The sequence below is a fragment of the Pseudonaja textilis genome, chromosome 1 (assembly GCF_049901715.1).
Source record: "Pseudonaja textilis isolate UNSWEBS1 chromosome 1, rPseTex1.2, whole genome shotgun sequence".
NCBI lineage: Eukaryota > Metazoa > Chordata > Lepidosauria > Squamata > Elapidae > Pseudonaja > Pseudonaja textilis.
Window position 1 is genome coordinate 183,343,584 of NC_141990.1, and position 19,807 is coordinate 183,363,390.

Genomic DNA, 19,807 nt, shown 5'->3' on the forward strand with positions numbered 1-19,807 from the left:
TTTGTGACAGTTGTTCTTTTAAAGCGGATCTTGAAAAACTTTTTATGAACTGAGATAACCTAGTTTTTTCCTCCAAATTCATCTTGATCTCATCAATATCTCACCACAGTTGTTTTGTAGTAATGGGGTGAAGAACACATGACAAGGGACAGTAGTGTTTTCCTTTCCAGGAAAGGGATCAAAAGGCAGACTAAACCATTCAATGTTGCCTGAACTGCGAGATGACTGGCAAATAAATTTAATAAACAAACAAACAAATAAAAATAAGGCTAATATTTTCTGCAACTGAAGAACTGCATCAGCACTGTATTCTCTTTTGAATACAATTGATTGATTGATTATGTGCCATTAAGTTGATATCATCTCAGTGACCATGGAGATAAATGTTCACCATGATTGGAATATTACTATTCCAAAGTTAATTGCTTCAGTGCAAAAGACTTTTTCAAGACTAAAGGTCTTTAAGGAAAGCATATTCATTTTAGATCGTATTTAAATGGGCAAATAACTTGGGGAAACGCAGCTTTTTATATTATTGGGAATATTCAGTCCAACCATACTGATTTTTAGGGAAGGCAGGATTCAGAACTTATAAATGAATATTTGTTCCTGAGATTGATTAATACTTAAATATTAAATGCAGTCTTTATTTTATACATTAAATTGCTTGGATCACTACAGGGCTAATTAAATTGTAAACTTCTGTTAAGTTCATAATTATAATGAATGTTGGCAGCTACATCCTTCTTATGTCAGTGTTGTTCCTTGTTTAGACATGGTTTGCATACAAATTTGATTTGGCATTGGTGTAAATGTCTCTGACCTTTAGAGGAAATGTTGGCATGGTTCTGTTTTTGATGTAATGATTTTTGACGGAAGTAGATTTAGTCAGCCCTTCTGGTCATATTTAATCCAGTGGAACTGTCAGGAATGTTTTGAGAGAAGAGGAAAACGACTTATTTGATGGTGACCTCAGATTATAAATGAATAAAAGAATGTTGTTAACATTCTTTTGTTAACAGATTAACATTAATCTGTTAAGATCTTAACATACATTTATTTGGAAGAAAATTTTATTGAACATTGTGCAAGACTTTCAAATGAGAATGGCAAAACCTGTTAAGAATTCAGGGTAAGAATGCTGAAATCATGTAAGATAGGGCAATCTTGTGAGACTTCAACCATTTTATAACATCATTTTAGTGTTGTACTATGGCATGCATGTGCAATGGCACCTTTCGCCCTTAGTTTAATATAGTGTATGACTCAATCATTGTGGTTTCTAAATGATTAAGAGCCACGGTGGCACAGAGATTAGAGTGCAGTACTGCAGGCTACTTCTGCTGAATGCTAGCTGCCAGCAGTTTGGCAGTTTGGGTCTCACCAGGGTCAAGGTTGACTCAGCCTTCCATCCTTCTGAGGTAGGTAAAATGAAGACCCAAATTGTTGGGGGCAATATGCTGACTCTGTAAATCGCTTAGAGGGGGCTGTAAGGCACTGTGAAGCAGTATATAAGTCTAAGTGCTATTGCTAAGTGCTATTGCTATCGAAAGTATAGTATAACAATCAGTTGTTGATTATTCTGTTCATAGCATAGCATAATATATGACTTTAGTCTGAGAAATGCTGTTTTCAGATCAAGTGCCCCTGAGTCTGACTATTATCATCTATCTTTCCTGCTTAACCCATTTTTTTATGGAAGGAAAAAAACGTAGAAACAAGTGTTAGGCAAACAAGTGGTGCAGTGGTTAAAATGCAGTATTGCAGGCTGACTCTGCCCATTGCCAGGAGTTCAATCCTTACTAGCTCAGGGTTGACTCAGCATTCCATCCTTCGAAGGTCAGTAAAACGAGGATCCAAATTGTTAGGGGCAATATTCTGATTCTTTAAAACCGCTTAGAGAGGACTGTAAAGCACTATGGATCAGTATATAAGTCTATGTGCCACTGCTATCAGATATGTCAAATTCTTCTTGATTATTCTGAATTAGCATGGTGTAATGAAGACTAGCGAGTGCTCTCATCCCTCAAAGGTGCTTGTGGGCCAGTCCCTTTCTGTTAGCTCAGGGTACTACAGAGAGTAGGGTGGTGACTTTGAAAAAGTTATAGGAAAGGATTTTATATATATTGCCTTGAGCTCCTGAATTAAAGGTAGGATATAAATCCACTAAAGAAATGAACAAACAAGACAAACACATCAAAACAATTACATTACAAAAGCTTCCTGCAGAAGCATCTTTTCTTCCGACAACGTAAGTATAGCTTAGTTTAGTTTAGTTTATTGTCATTGCACCTCGTACAATGAAATTAAATGCCATCTTCAATGTACATTATAAGTATAAAAATAAAACACAAATACACATCCTTCACATTCTATACAATTGAATTGAAAACCCGATATTGCATTAATATTGCACTATATAGTAGAATTCAATATAGTTACAGCCCTAGGATAGAAGCTGTTTTTTCAGCCTATTTTTCTTTGTTTTTATTATCTTGTACCAAGTGCCAGATCGTAATAGTTAAAAAAAAAAAGGTGCTCAGGATGAGATGAATCTTTGTTTTGAACTTTCTTAAGCTATAAAGAGGGGAGAGGGAACCAATGATCCTCTGGGCAATGACGTCAAACCCTCTGGAGTGCTGTCCGATCTGCCACTGTGCAATTGGCAACCAAACACATGTGCAGTAAATTAAAATACTTACTTTAGGATTGTGCTGCAAGGGCCACCCCCACCCACTGAATAATAGTATTCCCTCATTTGTTTTTTTTAAAACAGTACATATTCATAATTTAAGGCCCTCCATTTCTTTGCAAACTTTGGTACTCGATGGAGTTGCACTGCCCCAAACAGACCTTATATGGAATTTGGGGATTCATGATCCTTTCTCGATGAGCAGGTGACAGTTGCAGCTATGAGGGCATCATATTGTGCACCAGTTGTTCCTGTTTCTAGATTGAAGGACTTATCCAGGGTCACTCACGCCTTGGTCATTCCCCAGTTGGACTTTTGCAGTGTAGTCTACACGGGGCTGTCCTTGAAGGTTATCCAGAAACTTAATCTCGTGCAAAATGCAGCAGCACACGCAATTATGCGAACACATGTTACATCTCTGCTTTGCGATATGCAATGTATACCAGATTGTTTTTGGGTCCAATTCAAGGTGCTGATGTTGACCTTTAAAACCCTACATGGTACGGGACCAGGTTATTTGAGGAATCACCTCTCCCATATTTGATGTGCCCAGCCCACCAGAACCAATAGAGAGGGCATGTTGCAGGCCCTGTCATCCAGGGAGCTACATTAATTGGGCACCAGGTAGAAAGTGACCCTTTTTTGCTCTGGCAGCCATGTTGTAGAATCTCTGCCCCTTAAGATAAGAAGGATGGGCTCACCATTCTTTAACTTCTGAAGATCCTCAAGATCTGGTTAGGCCAGCAGACTGAGAGCCCTAAGGAATGGGTGAACTAGTGAGGTGACATTATTATTAACACTCTACTGTTCATACTATTTCTTTGTTTTATGGTTTTAAAATGTTTTTAATAATTAATAATTGTATTTGCTAAAAACTGGAAGAGTGAGAAAACTCCATTAGAGGAAGAAATTATTAAGAAAATATTGGATTGTGCTGAAATGAGTAAATTGACATTTGAAATTAGAGAACAAGAAGATAAACAATTCTATGAAGTTTGGGGTCTTTTTTATCAATGGTTAGATAATAAAACATAATAATAGAATATTCAGATTTAGCTTAAAAATTTTTTTCCTTTTTTTTTGATATTATCTTTATAAAATATTATCAAGATAGATTTGGTATGATCTTATGATTTATTGCAAAATAAACTAAGTAAACTATAGTTAACTCGTTAAAATATGAATTAACAAAATTATAGATAAATGTTTTTTTTAGTGATGATATTAGGTTATACAATTATTGATTGATAATATGAGCTATTATGTAATATAATTATATTAGTGACTAGGAAATGGATGCACAAAAAAAAAGTGGTAAACCAATCGATGCACTGTTTGTAAATTTATGAAGAAGGATGATATTTTTATGTTTTATGTGGTATGTCTATGTTTGTTGTTTTGTTGTTAAAATAAAAAAAAATTTAAAAAAATAATTAATAATGATTATGTTTAAGGTATTATTGTTTTGGTTTAGTTATACACACACCCAAGGTCACTTGCTTTGTGAGGTGGACTATTATGTAAATTAGACAAATAAATAATTCATCATGGATATGTAAATGTGTTGAAGCTGTTAAGAAACAGCTCAGGAATTTTGAAATTCTTCTGAGATTTTGAAGAGAGATGATAAAACATTGTTTAATCAGAGTTTCTCAACTTTGGGCAAATGGGCATACTTCCATTTTTTAGCAAATGCTGTCAGCCCTCCAAGGTAGAAAAAACTTGGCACCCAAATGCACGCAAGCTAATACTACTTTTATTAAAAGGTTATAGTAACAATCTTGCAAGTCTGAATTCAGGAGAATCTTATCTGAGACTCTTACTCAAGTTCCAATGGTGTTCTAGACTAGGCTCAAATTCCTTTTATCTCATCACTGTCTTGGTTGCAGCTCTTCTTTCTGTTCCTCAGGACTATTCTTTTTGGCCACTACACATAGAGTGGGCATGATATAGATGGTGATGGAAATGTACTGTTTCTGCCATTCTTTCATTTCTAAGAAAAATGAGGAAAAAAAATGAACTAAAAATGAACTAAATTGCTACTCATTCTCTCTGGGTGTGCTTTCTCAAACATCTAAAAATCTTGAATAACATGAATGTGTTCTGTTTTCTTGTTATCTAATAGGCAATATTTCAGATAAAACTACTGGCTCTCTACAACTTAGTCCTCAACCATAATTGGGACTGCATCTTCCATTGCTTAGTCATGTGGTTAAGTGAGTTGTGCCCAATTTTCTGGCCTTTTTCGCTGCAGTTGCTAAGCAAGTTACTGAGGTCATTAAGTGAATCACCCAGTGATTAATTGAATCCAGCTTTCCCCACTGATTTTGCTCTGCCCCCTGGTAAGGTTAAAAATGGCAATCACATGACCCCAAGATGCTGCAATTGTAAATTCACGTGGCCATCAAGCATTCAAAATTTGATCATTTAAAAATTAAAAAAACTTTTTCAAAATATTTTTTGATCATTTGATTATAGCAATAGCACCTAGACTTACATACTGCTTCACAGTGCTTTACAACCCTCTCTAAATGGTCACAGAGTCAGCATATTGTCCCCAACAATCTGGGTCCTCATTTTATTGACCTCAGAAGGATGAAAGGCTGAGTCAGGATTGACTGGTCAGGATTGAACCATATGTTTTCATAGTTTGGAATTTCACAGAAGTCATTGTTTATTAACAACTCATTACTGAGTATTTATACCAAATGTGTGGATACTGTTCTTTAAACAACTTTATAGGTAATATATGACCGGGGCATGGGATACTTTTCAATGTCACTCACATGGAAAGTTTTTTCAAATAAAGATATTAAATATGCATAACTAGTCACACTCTATCAGGCCACTCAATCTCACAGGGTTGTTGTGGGGAAAATAGAAGGAAGAAGGTGTGATAGATATGTGTGTCATCTTGAGTTATGAATGAATAAATGTATTCTTTAAGTTTTCAACTGTCACCAATATAGATTAACCCGTTGAGTCTGTCAGTTATAATGTTTGTCTATGGGAGTGTGGAGCAGGAATAACCTATATACACATAATAGTGATTCCTAAATAAGCTATTAAAAGTTTAGACATTTTTATCTTCTCTTATTTATGCATACACTTGAATAGTTTGCTGACTTACCGATAATTAAGAAAAGCTGTCAATGTACATCAGAGCCTGAAGGCAAGCATTAATTTACTTAAAAGATTTTAAAGAAAGCTTATAATCAATAAACAATGGGAGAGGAAAGGCAGTTGTATTTCAACAATTTATTTTCTATAGTGAAATGTTCACAAGAATCAGCCTGGTAGAGGTGCCAAAGCAATTTTCAATTATTCATTTTGGTAACCTTCTTCTATGCTGTAGTTTCCATAATAATAATAAATATGATACATAAAACAAATAAATGATTGCTTTTTCTTTAAGAGTTTCACTTAACGTTGTGAAAGTCTTTAATGTGAAGTGCATAAAAGCACTTGATGAGCTATAAGAAGATAATATGTACAGGGAACTGGAAAGAAAATAAAGGATATCATTTTTATAATTTTTCTACAGAAACTAAATGGAATCAAATTTGTCAGTTCATAAGTAATCTCTGTGCTTTAAAATGACATCTCACAGAGAAAAAGTAAGTTTGAGTAGCTTGACGAGAACAAAGCAACTGTTACACCCAATACATTTTAGCTTAATGGTGTTATGCTTATCTTTAAAAAAAGTTAGAGAAAAATATTGGAAGAAAACTTTAGCAGAAGACTACTGGATTGGAATGATAAAAACTTAAGGCTCTATTGATTTGCTGATTAAGGAAGATAATGAATGATGTAATATGAGCTGAAAAAAGCATATGGATTATGAAGCTGCCTTAGTGGTTGTTGAAATAATTTAATTGATTCATAGACATGAGTTTTAAAAGAGTAGGCTATGAATCTGGGTGAGGTAAGACAACTGGATAATTGATAGTAAAGCAATTGCACTATTAATTTCATTTAGCTATGGCCACACAATGATAAACACTTGTAATCAAACCTATATTTTCATATACCTGACTGATATTAAGTAATGCAATCCTTGGTTAAATGTTTAATTAATTTACATTATCTAAAGAGACCATTTGAAACAAATGCATCACAGAATATTACATAGTCAAAAGAATCCTTTCCTGAATACATTTTCTTAGTTGTTTTCTAAAAGTTCTTTTTCAGAATATCAGCCAAAAGCCTCTGGGTGAGATCATCTAACAGTCTGCGGTGAAGTCTCATCAGTTTGCTGACAGCTTTACTTAGTTGTCATGCAACGGACATCCTATCCCAGAGCATGAAGGCTGGATGGACACACTGGATGGGGCGTAGTTAGACTTCAGCTCCTCCCAAGCAAGACTGAATGGCTTTGGATATTTAGCCTTCTTGTGTCAGGGATATTCCGTGTTTGTCTCTGAATTGGATGCCAGGCAGACCTGGCATCCAATTTGGGGTGGGAGGGGTGCCTTCTTTGTCTGACAAGTTTTGCTCAAAGAGTAGTTGGCAGTCCTGGCTTGCAGGGTTTTTGCACACCTTGTATGTCAGTTGTACCTGTTCCTGAACTGGGAGATTCTACTCACAGTCACATGTGCACTGTTCCAGGGTTACCAAGAAGGGTGTGCTCTGGGTCTCATCAGTTAAGGAATGGCAGCTAGGCGAGCCCAGAAGATGAGTCTTTTTTTTTTTTTTTTGCCATACTGCCCACCCTCTGAAACAATCTCTCTGAAGATTACCAACCGTTAGCCAACCATACTGGCTGTTCAGAAGATCTAGAAACATGGCTCTATGCTTTGCCCTGGACTTTGAGTGTGTGAAGGGACCTGTCTCTTGGCTTTGTTGATGGTTGTTATGGTTTTCTTGGCTACTGTGTATTTTAATTTTTCTATATGTATCTTTATTTTTTAATACTCTTAATTACCTAAAGTCATTTGTTGAGATGGGAAGCTAAATAAATTAAATAATTAATAATTAAAATATTTAATGTTCTGTAGAAAATTTATCAAAATGGGAAGAAACATATATTTTCTCTGTCCTATTACTCGCTAGGTGCCAAGGTAGTATTTCTTTTGAAAGAGTGAATGCCTCTCCCTTTCACTGGCCCTTTCTTTAATATTACGGCTGAGCCTTTCTCAGCAAACATGTGGTTAGGGTACATGTAAACTAGCTACTATTACCGTAATTCTTTTTTTCTGTGCTGTAACTTTGGCAAATTATCAGCAAACTGGACAAATTAATCTGGATAAAAAGATGCAATTTCTATTTCTTTTGAAAGGAATACCAATGTACACTTATCTGTACCTATAGCACCGTAAACTATCGGTATTTTTTCCTGGGCTTTGTAAAGTCCATATTATTAGTAAAATTAATCTGGCCATACTGCATTCATCCTACCTAACTTGCATTCTCCTTTATCTTCTAGTAGGTAGCTATTGACTTTCTGATTACTAATAGAAGTCTGCTGACAATGCGCAAGACAGTGAATCCAATATTAGCTATTGGGGAGGTATTTAAAATTGTTAGCTTCCTTTAAAAAAATATTTAAAAAAATATTAGACTAATAATGTATAGGGACAATAATTTGTGAAATACATAATAAATTAGGCACTATACCGTATACACATATAAGGAATTGGTCGGTCTCTATAGGTATATTAATTTACATTACAGCACACCAAAACTGAAATTAATAATTAAACTAGAGAGAGTAAAAAAGAAAGGCACAGCAACATCAAATAGAAAAACAAACTCATCATGTTTGGAGCAGCATCTGAAATGCCTACAATATCTGAATAATGGGTTTTGTAGAAAACCATGAGGCTTAAGAAAGAAAAGGAAAGGCCATCAGTTTCCTGTGATGGCTTAAGTATGCAAACCATAACATTGAAAGATTAAAAATAATAGATGAGTAAACCAGATATGTTTGACAAACTGTCATTTTAAACATTCCTGGTTTACCATTATTGAGCTCAGCGTGATTGTCCAAAATTAAGGATTAAATATTCAACAACCCGTGACCAAAATATTTGTGCTTTTTCGTTTTCATCTGACAGTATGATTTGGTTTTGTAGAATATATCCATGTTAAAGTTCTAAATGTTCTCTGAGAAAATAATAATTTTTAATCACATTAAGTCTTTAACATAGATACTACACTGCTCAAAAAAATAAAGGGAACACTTAAACAACACAAGTCAATCACACTTCTGTGAAATCAAACTGTCCACTTAGGTAGCAACACTGATTGACAATCAATTTCACATGCTATTGTGCAAATGGAATAGACAACAGGTGGAAAGCATTGGAAGTTAGCAAGACATCCCCAATAAAGGAGTGGTTCTGCAGGTGGTGACCACAGAACACTTCTCAGTTCCTATGCTTTCTGGCTGATGGTTTAGTCACTTTTGAATGCTTGTGGTGCTTTCAGTCTAGTGGTAGCATGAGACAGAGTCTACAGCCCACACAAATGGCTCAGGTAGTGCAGCTCATCCAGGATGGCACATCAATGTGAGCTGTGGCCAGAAGGTTTGCTGTGTTTGTCAGCTTAGTGTCCAGAGCATGGAGGTGCTACCAGGAGACAGGCCAGTACATCAGGAGACGTGGAGGAGGCCATAGGAGGGCAACAACCCAGCATCAGGACCACTACCTCCGCCCTTGTGCAAGGAGGGACAGGAGGAGCACTGCCAGAGCCCTGCAAAATGACCTCCAGCGGGCCACAAATGTGCATGTGGCTGCTCGAACGGTCAGAAACAGACTCCATGAGCGTGGTATGAGTCCACATGTGAGGGTTGTGCTTATAGCCCAACACCATGCAGGACGTTTGGCATTTGCCAGAGAACACCAAGATTGTCAAATTCGCCACTGGCGCCCTGTGCTCTTCACAGGTGAAAGCAGGTTCACACTGAGCACATGTGACAGACGTGATAGGGTCTGGAGACGCCGTGGAGAACGCTCTGCTGCCTGAAACATCCTCCAGTATGACCAGTTTGGCAGTGGGTCAGTAATGGTGTGGGGTGGCATTTCTTTAGGGGGCAACACAGCCCTCCAGGTTCTCACCAGAGGTAGCCTGACTGCCATTAGGTACCAAGATGAGATCCTCAGACCCCTTGTGAGACCATATGCTGGTGCGGTTGGCCCTGGATTCCTCCTAATGCAAGACAATGCTAGACCTCATGTGGCTGGAGTGTGTCAGCAGTTCCTGCAAGACGAAGGCATTGATGCTATGGACTGGCCCACCCGTTCCCCAGACCTGAATCCAATTGAGCACATGTGGGACATCATGTCTTGCTCCATCCACCAACGCCTCATTGCACCACACACTGTCCAGGAGTTGGGGGATGTTTTAGTCCAGGTGTGGGAGGAGATCCCTCAGGAGACCATCCGCCACCTCATCAGGAGCATGCCCAGGCATTGTAGGGAGGTCATACAGGTCATATACACACTACTGAGCCTCATTTTGACTTGTTTTAAGGCCATTACATCAAAGTTGGATCAGCCTGTCGTGTTTTTTTCCACTTTAATTTTGAGTGTAATTCCAAATCCAGACCTCCATGGGTTGCTAAATTTGCTTTCCATTGATAATTTTTGTGTGATTTTGTTGTCAGCACATTCAACTATGTAATGAACAAAGTATTTAATGAGAATATTTCATTCATTCAGATCTAGGATGTCTTATTTTTGTGTTCCCTTTATTTTTTTGAGCAGTGTATATAATTTGAACAGCATGTATTACTCAAAGACATGGATATATTTTGATGTTTGGTGAAGGTTTTTTTTAAAAATACAGGTAGTCCTCAACTTACAACAGTTCATTTGGTGTCCATTCAAAGTTACAGCAGCACTGAAAAAGTGACTTATAACTACTTTTCGCATTTATGACTGTTGTATATCTTCATGGTCACATGATCAAAATTCAGGTGCTTGGCAACTGACTCATTTATAATGGTTGCAGTAGCCTGAGGCCACATGATCCCCTTTTATGACTTTCTTACAAGCAAAGTCAATGGGGAAACCAGATTCACTTAACAACCGCATGACTAGCTTAACTAAGTGATTCACTTAACAACGGTAGTACCAAAGGTCATAAAATGGGGTAAAATTCACTTTACAAATGCTTCACTTAGCAACAAAAAATTGGGGTCAATTGTGGTCATAAGGACTAGCTGTAAAGTCATGATCCTTTTTAACAGTCTTCCTCTCTGCAGGCAGCACGTGCCATAGTACTTCACTCTCAGCGCTTGTCCGGACACCTACCCTTATGATGCAGCCCTCTCTGGATGTCAAATCATTTGTGCCCTTCCCTGTGGAGAGCAGTTCTGCAGTTGGGCTCTTCCCAAATTTTAACACTGTAAGTAAATAGTTTATTTCATTGGGTGTTGCTTTATTTGCTGTGAAACAAAATACATCCTTGTACTATCGATTGTAAACCTGTCTCACCATAGGTTTAGCACTAATTGAGGATGGATTTAATCTTGGGTGCTAAATTGAAATGGAAACCTTAAACCCATACATTGTTGGGCTTTCTGGACATTGACAGTAATAAAATACTGATCTGAACCATACCTTTTGCAAAGCTTCTAATATTTCGTGTGTGTATGTATTAGTGAGCATGTGAGGGTATGCGTTCAAAACAAGCTATCTAGTTACACTGCACAGGTGTTTTTATTTGTTTTGTGGCACTACCAAAATGAAAGGCATTTAGTCCTCACAATTAATTACCTTCTATTATCCTCAGAGCCAGTTTTTTTTTTTCCTTTGCTGATTCAAATGTTCTGCCTCTCCCTAGAGGTCATCCATTCAGCATATGTAGAAATCTTGAGGAAACCATTCGGTCTTTTTTTTCCTCAAAGCTGAAGAAATATTTCTATTTCTATTTATTTTTCTTTAAAATTATGAAACTTGATTAATTAAAATAGCAGCTTGTCTTGGCTTATTGTACAAGTATCACGGTGAAGCCATTTATTTTGCTGACCAGAAAGCGGACCTGGGCTGTTTGCTGTATGCATGTCTGTGAGAGTATCTGTGTTTCAGAGTGATAAGAAATCTTGGTTCCCTGGTGCTATATTAAAGAGCAGTTATTGGTTCAAATGCTATTATACCATCCAATTCCATGATTTTTGCTCAGTTAATCAGATGCATAAGATTTAATGTTGAATCTTGCAGCATAATTTTAAAACCAGCAAGCATATAAGAGAAACATTCTTGCCTAAACATGAATGTTCTTTTGTTCCTGGCCTTGAATTCAAGAATCCCCCTTAAATCAATGTGATTAGAAATCCACAGTTTAAGGGTGTTTCAAATAATTGTGTTTTTTATTTTGTTAGTGCATATCAAGGAACATCACAGCATTAGGGTGTCCTTGCAGATAAAAAGATTAATTACTGTTCGTTTAATGATTTGTGTTCATTTAACATTTATAAATCATGGTTCAATCATTTTTTTTAAAAAAACCACCATTTATCCTTACCTGATTTTTCTCCTTTGCCTTGCTCAGCTTCAGTTTCATTCTAAATGTAGAATTTCTATATTCTGCTTGTCCATCTTATTATTATTATTATTATTATTATTATTATTATTATTATTATTATTATTATTATTTGGGGGGGGCTTAAATTCCATTCTCTAATAGTGTATCATTCTTTTGACCATTGATGTGGTAATATAAATGATTATTTTTAGTTTTGGTTTCTTCATATTATTTATTTTGTGTGTTCTTTGAATTTTTTTTTACTTTGTTCATAAATATTTTACTTTTCAATGTACACTTGTGGATTTGGAACTGTTTTTTCAATTTTGACAAAGTGATTTTTCAATGTTTTTCAAGTCAAACATATGAAAAGCAGGATACAAAATGGATGAAGAAAAGCTGTTTACTTGTTTGTATCTGAACTGTATACACAATGTTGATGTTGAATGACAGAGATACTTTTTTTCCAGTCATTATATTAGTAGATAGAATTTCCTTACAAATGGAAATACAGCTTGATTACTTAAGATGTTGTTTTCATCATTAAAAAAAGATATATTGAACTCTAAATGTCTTTAGTATTATGATCCATATTACATTGCTGGTGCTCTAAATCTCAAATAGTTTTTAAATATAACAGCACAGATCAGGCAATCTTATTGTGAACTTATATGGTATGTGACTTAAATCCAATATCTTGTATGTCTGTAGAGCCAATATTGCTATGTTCAGATAATTCAGCAGGGACACACTGTGTAAATAATCAACTCATAGCAATAAAAAGAAAAGGGATCCAAGTCAATTTGTGAATAATTCTGTCCAGTGAGTAAACACAGTTTGTTCACACATGATACTTAGGACCGTTTCAAAGCATTAAAATTGTCATTATAATTTGAAAGGCAAAATTGACATTATCAGCACTGCCAGACTGTGGGAATTTGAACCTGTGCCAGTTGTTGCCTTTGCAAAGTTATGTATTTGTGTGTGCGTGAGAGAGAGAAAGGCGGGGGGAACATAAGAGATTCCTTATTACTTATAAATAAATTCTGCTGACAGACCTTGTTTTTCAGTACAAAGCATGGAAGAAAGATGATAAGATAGCATTCCAATTTTGAAAACAGGCATAAATAATGTCTTTAAATATTCATGTATTCATTTCAGTGCAGCCAAACTGAGAATTTGATAAGTATATGTCCCATATTTATTTAACTAGGGGTGACAGTTCATGGAGTGTTTCATAGCCTCTTTTACCTCAAAAATATTGTTGGATATTTGTGATGCACTATATTATGTCCTGCGTTTATAGCCCCAAGCAAAGCAATAGATAGCAGAAAGTAATGATACCATCAAATGTCATTTTTTTTCCTTTGTACTATGAATCTCAATAGTTCATACAGCCTGCCTTTACTTTGAGATGAGCTTTGCAGTTCCCCAAAGTTCTTTTCAGGTTTGAAGTTTAAACCCTTCTTTTCATTCACTTGCAGAGTTACCTCCCTGTTTTTGCTGCTCTAACAGTGCAATATGTTGGGCGCAATAAAGAAGGATGCTTTTCCTCATCCATTCCCCTATTATTATGGCTATGAGCCTGGTGGCAAAGAGCACCAAAAAGGGTAGGGGAGATAGATTTCCCACCCCCTTTTTCTTCTAATTATAGCTAAAACAGCCTGGTGCATAAATATGTGATGAGTAAGAAGCAAGACTGGGTCAGGTATAATAGTTGGGTTGGAAAAAATAGCATAGAGAGCGTGTTGTGGGTGTGAAAAAAGTAAAAAAAAGATACATTTTGATTTTGATGTTGTGATCAGTCTATGACAGCTTGAGATAATGAATTATTTTTCAAATTTAGTTGGAAATCATTAGGAAAAAAATGATTCCAAATTTATTTTCCAGGCTTGATCATCTCAACATTGTCTGACAGCATTCCACCAATCAGATATAATGTCACACAATACACATCCAGAATTCATTCATTCATCCATCCATCCATCCATTCTCTCTCCCCTCTCTCTCCCTCCTACTGGATATCTATTAACTGCCACACATTTCTTTACACTGCCATATTTTCCAAAATGTGGTCATATGGCAAGATCTTGCCCTGAAAAAAGCTCCAAAGAGCCAAACTGTGAATTGCTTTATGCTGGCTCCCTGAGTTCTTTTCTCCTTAGATCCTTTCTCATAGTGGCCAACTTTACCTCTATTGCTCTGTGATGCAGTTTTTGAGTACGTACCCTCCTTAGACCTTGAATAGAAAGGCTATCTAGGCAGCCAATCAGGAAATGGGGAAAATAAAACTACCAGTGCCCTACATCCTTGTTTTCTTACTCCATTTCCCTCTAAAACACTCTAGTTTTGCGAGAGGAAGTAGGGAGGAGGAGGGAGGGTAATCTGGCAATTCTTGCTAATATTAAACCATTCACTCCTGCAGCTATAAAGGAAATACTTCTCATATTCATACGTCAAGTCATGTTTCCTTCACCACACTTCCCATTTCAGTGCTCCCATCTTGATCTCAATAAAGTCCTGCAATTATCTGTCTCTCAGTCTCCAACCAATGGGGTACTTATGTTTGCTTGTATTGTCTCTTGAGTTACCGATCTGGGTTGCAAATGCTATTTAGGGTGTTTCAGATGACTCATTCCAATTCTTTCCTCCTCCAGCAAGGATCTGCTTTTTATTATTTATTTATAATCAAAGGTGCTGTATGTACTGTCCATCTCATTATCACTGGGCCATTTATAAATTACTATAAAATCAATTAGAATCTAGACAAATTTAGCAAGCAAAGTTAAGTTTTAAAAGATGGAACACCCATAAGTCACCAGCTATTCCTGGGGTTGTATGCTACTATTGGATGCCCACAGTAGTTGACAGAGCCAAGTTTTAACACTCCCTATTATTAATGCCAGTGTTGTCATCTGCAAGATTTCTTGCCTGTATCTTCATTGTCTTCTTTCTAGTAGAGGTTGATCTAGTGTTTATTTATCTGCCTATATATCTATTTATTAAACCGCCTAATAGCTAAAACTTTCTGAGCAGTCTTATCAAGCATAAAAGACCAGATCCACACATTCAATTTAACTGATTTATTGCTAAAGTCTATGCACAGGAAATCTTCTCAACTAATGGTGGATAGCTGATTAAAGTTAGATAAGGACCAACAGCATTCAAGGTGGGTTGGACTTAGTTATTTGTGACTGTGTAACAATTCTAAGCTGATCTCCCTTTTCACTTTGCCTCCAGGTTCTGCCATTCTGTTTACTATAGCTTTACAATAAAGCATGCTTAAAATATAATATGAATCAAAAGATACAATATATGAAAATAAAAGCATCATATAAATTAGATAGCTGCAAATCAGTCTTCAATCTTCAAAGCAATATAAATAAAAAGGCAGGTAATTAAAAAAAACTACACTGCTCAAAAAAATAAAGGGAACACTTAACTCCAAGTCAATCACACTTCTTGAAATCAAACTGTCCATTTAGGTAGCAACACTGATTGACAATCAATTTCACATGCTGTTGTGCAAATGGAATAGACAACAGATGGAACGGATAGGCAGTTAGCAAGACATCCTCAATAAAGGAGTGGTTCTGCAGGTGGTGACCACAGACGACTTCTCAGTTCCTATGCTTTCTGGCCGATGGTTTGGTCACTTTTGAATGCTGGCAGTGCTTTCACTCTAGTGGTAGCATGAGACAGAGTCTACAACCCACACAAATGGCTCAGGTAGTGCAGCGCATCCAGGATGGCACATCAATGTGAGCTATGACAAGAAGGCTTGCTGTGTCTGTCAGCTTAGTGTCCAGAGCATGGAGCCACTACCAGGAGACAGGCCAGTACATCAGGAGATGTGGAGGAGGCCATAGGAGGGCAACAACCCAGCATCAGGACCGCTACCTCCGCCTTTGTGCAAGGAGGGACAGGAGGAGCACTGCCAGAGCCCTGCAAAATGACCTCCAGCGGGCCACAAATGTGCATGTGGCTGCTCAAACAGTTAGAAACAGACTCCATGAGGGTGGTATGAGGGCCGGACGTCCACAGGTAAGGGTTGTGCTTACAGCCCAACACCGTGCAGGATGTTTGGCATTTGCCAGAGAACACCAAGATTGGCAAATTCACCACTGGTGCCCTGTGCTCTTCACAGATGAAGGCAGGTTCACACTGAGCACATGTGATAGACGTGACAGGGTCTGGAGACGCCGTGGAGAACATTCTGCTGCCTGCAACATCCTCCAGCATGACCAGTTTGGCAGTGGGTCAGTAATGGTGTGGGGTGGCATTTCTTTAGGGGGCCGCACAGCCCTCCATGTGCTCACCAAAGGTAGCCTGACTGCCATTAGGTGCCAAGATGAGATCCTCAGACCCCTTGTGAGACCATATGCTGGTGCGGTTGGCCCTGGGTTCCTCCTAATGCATGACAATGCTAGACCTCATGCGGCTGGAGTGTGTCAGCAGTTCCTGCAAGATGAAGGCATTGATGCTATGGACTGGCTTGCCCATTCCCCAGACCTGAATCCAATTGAGCACATGTGGGACATCACGTCTCGCTGCATCCACCAACGCCATTTTGCACTACAGACTGTCCAGGAGTTGGGGGATGCTTTAGTCCAGGTGTGGGAGGAGATCCCTCAGGAGACCACCTCATCCGCCACCTCATCAGGTTCATGCCCAGGCGTTGTAGCGAGGTCATGCAGGCACGTGGAGGCCGCACACACTACTGAGCCTCATTTTGACTTGTTTTAGGACATTACATCAAAGTTGGATCAGCCTGTCGTGTTTGTTTCCACTTTAATTTTGAGTGTAACTCCAAATCCAGACCTCCATGGGTTGCTAAATTTGATTTCCATTGATAATTTTTGTGTGATTTTGTTGTCAGCACATTCAACTATGTAATGAACAAATATAGATGACAAAGAATTAATATAATATGACCATATTGGTGAAAGCTCTAGCTGCTCTATTTTAAATTAATTTTAGTTTCCAAACTGTTTTCAAAGGCAGCCCCACATTTCATCAATCAAATCAGGAAGATTTCAGCATGAGTAATTGTATCCAAGTTAAGATGTCAGTTGATAAATCAGTTGAAGCTGAAAAAGCAATTCTGGCCATGACACCACCAAAGCCAGCTAAACCTCTAGTGCAGTGGTGGCTAAGCTTTTGGGGCTCCTGTGCTGAAAATTGTGCAGTCGTCCCAGCACCCAGAAGGCAATGCGCGTGTCCCCCATGCCCCTGTGCATGCGCGTGCAATCCCCCGCCGCCCCCTTACCTGCATTGTGCATGTGCATGCCTCCCAGCTGATTTTCAGCCAGTTTGAGGCCTTTTTCAGCCTCCCAGAGGCTCAAGGGAGGCTCAAGGGAAGCCTCTGCAGCCTTTGGAGGCCGAAAAATGGCCCTGTTTTGTCACTTCTGGTATTTCCGGAAATATTTCCACCTGTGGCATGCATGCCATAGGTTCGCCATCATGGTTCTAATGTCAGTGATGGATCTAGAAGCTTCCCTAAACTGTAAACTTGTTCCTTTAGTGCAAGTGTAGACCACTCCAGGGCAGGTAGGGTATGGCTTAAATGGACAGTAACTTTGTCTTTTATTTTATTTATATCACACCATTATTAGTTTTATAAATAACGCAAGGTGACAAATATATTCAACACACCTTCCTCCTTCTATTTTCCTCCTAGCAACAACTCTGCTAGGTGAGTTGGGCTGAGAGAGAATGATTGGCTCAAGGTCACCCAGCTGGCTTTCATGGCTAAGGTGGGACTTGAGCTTACAGTCTCCTGCTTTCTAGATTGATGCCTTAACTGCTAGACCATACTATATTGAATCTAGTTTATTGATTGACATCCATTCCATTACTCTGCCCAAGAACAGATGCAAAACACTAGCCACCTTACTTGTGTTAGAAAAAAAAAAAGGTAGACATCAATCCTGATTTTGAAGGCACCTCAGTCTACAATTCTGGATGGCCACTTCCATGAATTTAGAATATATGTTAAATAGCCTAGAGGATAAAATGGAGGGAGGGACTACATAACCACTTGCCATGAAGCTGAAGAGTAATCCCTTAACATCACCTTCTGGAAACAACCTTCCAGGTAGTGGTGGAACTATCAGAATACAATGCTCACACATCTCATCTCTTGTCAGCTTATCCCAGAATGACCAAATTGTTGAGAGATTCAGGAAGACACATACAATTGTATACACACAAACACACACACACACACCTTTTTTTCTTGGCTCTCATCATCCCACAGGGCAACTAAGTTTCTATTCCGTAGCCAGACCTGTATGTACAACAAATATATTGTGCCAGTTAACAATTATATGTAGGAAACACACCACGGTAGTAATGGGGGACTTTAACTACCCTGACATCAATTGGGAAACAAACTCTTCATCAGGTGGGAAATCAAACAGGTTCCTGACCAACCTAGATAAGGGAGGGAGCTACAGGGACAGCTATACCAGACCTAATTCTCACTACCAGAGAAGAAATTATAGAGGGGGTTGAAGTTGCAGGAACTCTTTTGAGGGCGGGGGGGGGGGTGATCATGTCATGTTAGAATTCAATTTAATGTAGATACAAGCAATAGACAATAGAAAATCAGTTTCATCCAAGTATTTTATTGTGGTATTTTTTTCTTATGTTGCCATAAGAAAGCTTTTACATGGTCTCTTTGCTTCACAGGAAGATTAAAGGATATCTAGTATCAGCAAATGTTTTCTCTGATTCTGATTTATTCTCTATCTATCTGCACGGGGGAAAGTAGTTAGAGACTGTACGAGTCCTACTTTCTATGGGGTTCAAACAACCTGTGAAAATTCAACTGTTGTTTAATAATGGCTCGGGACAGGAAAACCAAGTTTCCTTTGGGCAGAAGTAGAATTATTTGTTCCAAATTTATTTTTCAGATAGATAAATATCTCTTAAGATACTACAAGAACATTTGCCAGTGTTTGCTCTTAAGCAGGAGCTGTGCTGAACACTAATGTGTTCAGCTCCTGAGGCCCCATACGGACTCCACGGTGCCAGGAAGAAAAAGGAAAAATTGGAGTTAAAACTTCATATTTTCTTTTTTCTTAGGAAGATCCTTTGATATCCAATTTATCAGTAAGAATTTATGCTATTGCTAGAAGCCAATTTCTCAGTTGCTCAGAAGATGCTATGATTAAAGGCAAGAGCAAACAATAATGATAATTTAAGAATACCTTGCTATTTGTAAGTTCACGATTGCCAATTCCCTTTTTATCTAGGACCTCTGGAATTCATTTTTAATTGCAGTGGTTGGTACTAAGAAATGTGTGTGTATTGTATTTATTTGTCTGTTAGTTAGATATAGAAGGTGATGTATGTAGTATTACTTCCTCCAATTTTTACCCATAGCAGCTGATCTTTTATTAAGTTCTGATGCATCTAACATGAGACACTAATTATATACACACTTTTCCTAATGCTATTATAAGCCAGTGGTCGGAAGAGATGCAAGGGGGAGTTTGAAGGAGTTTTTGTTTTTTCAGAAGATACTGAAAAATTGCAAATGAAGTCATAGATGCTTGGTTCTGTTTCTGCTTTTTTAAATTCTCTTTAACAAAGCTGCAATCCTACTGTTCTCTTACTCAGCAGTAAGCCTTATTGAATTTA

At 37.8% G+C, this 19,807-nt stretch overlaps 1 protein-coding gene across 7 annotated transcripts in view; it reads left to right on the forward strand.

The window, feature by feature from the left end:
- Positions 1-19,807, forward strand: part of ZNF385B (zinc finger protein 385B) — a 250,822-nt gene that overhangs the window by 158,355 nt on the left and 72,660 nt on the right. For all 7 annotated transcript variants that reach the window (XM_087919880.1, XM_087919881.1, XM_026696968.2 and 4 more), the window contains one exon: positions 10,899-11,041. In XM_087919880.1, coding sequence (XP_087776006.1) covers positions 10,899-11,041 — 143 coding nt within the window. The remainder of the gene's footprint in view (positions 1-10,898; positions 11,042-19,807) is intronic.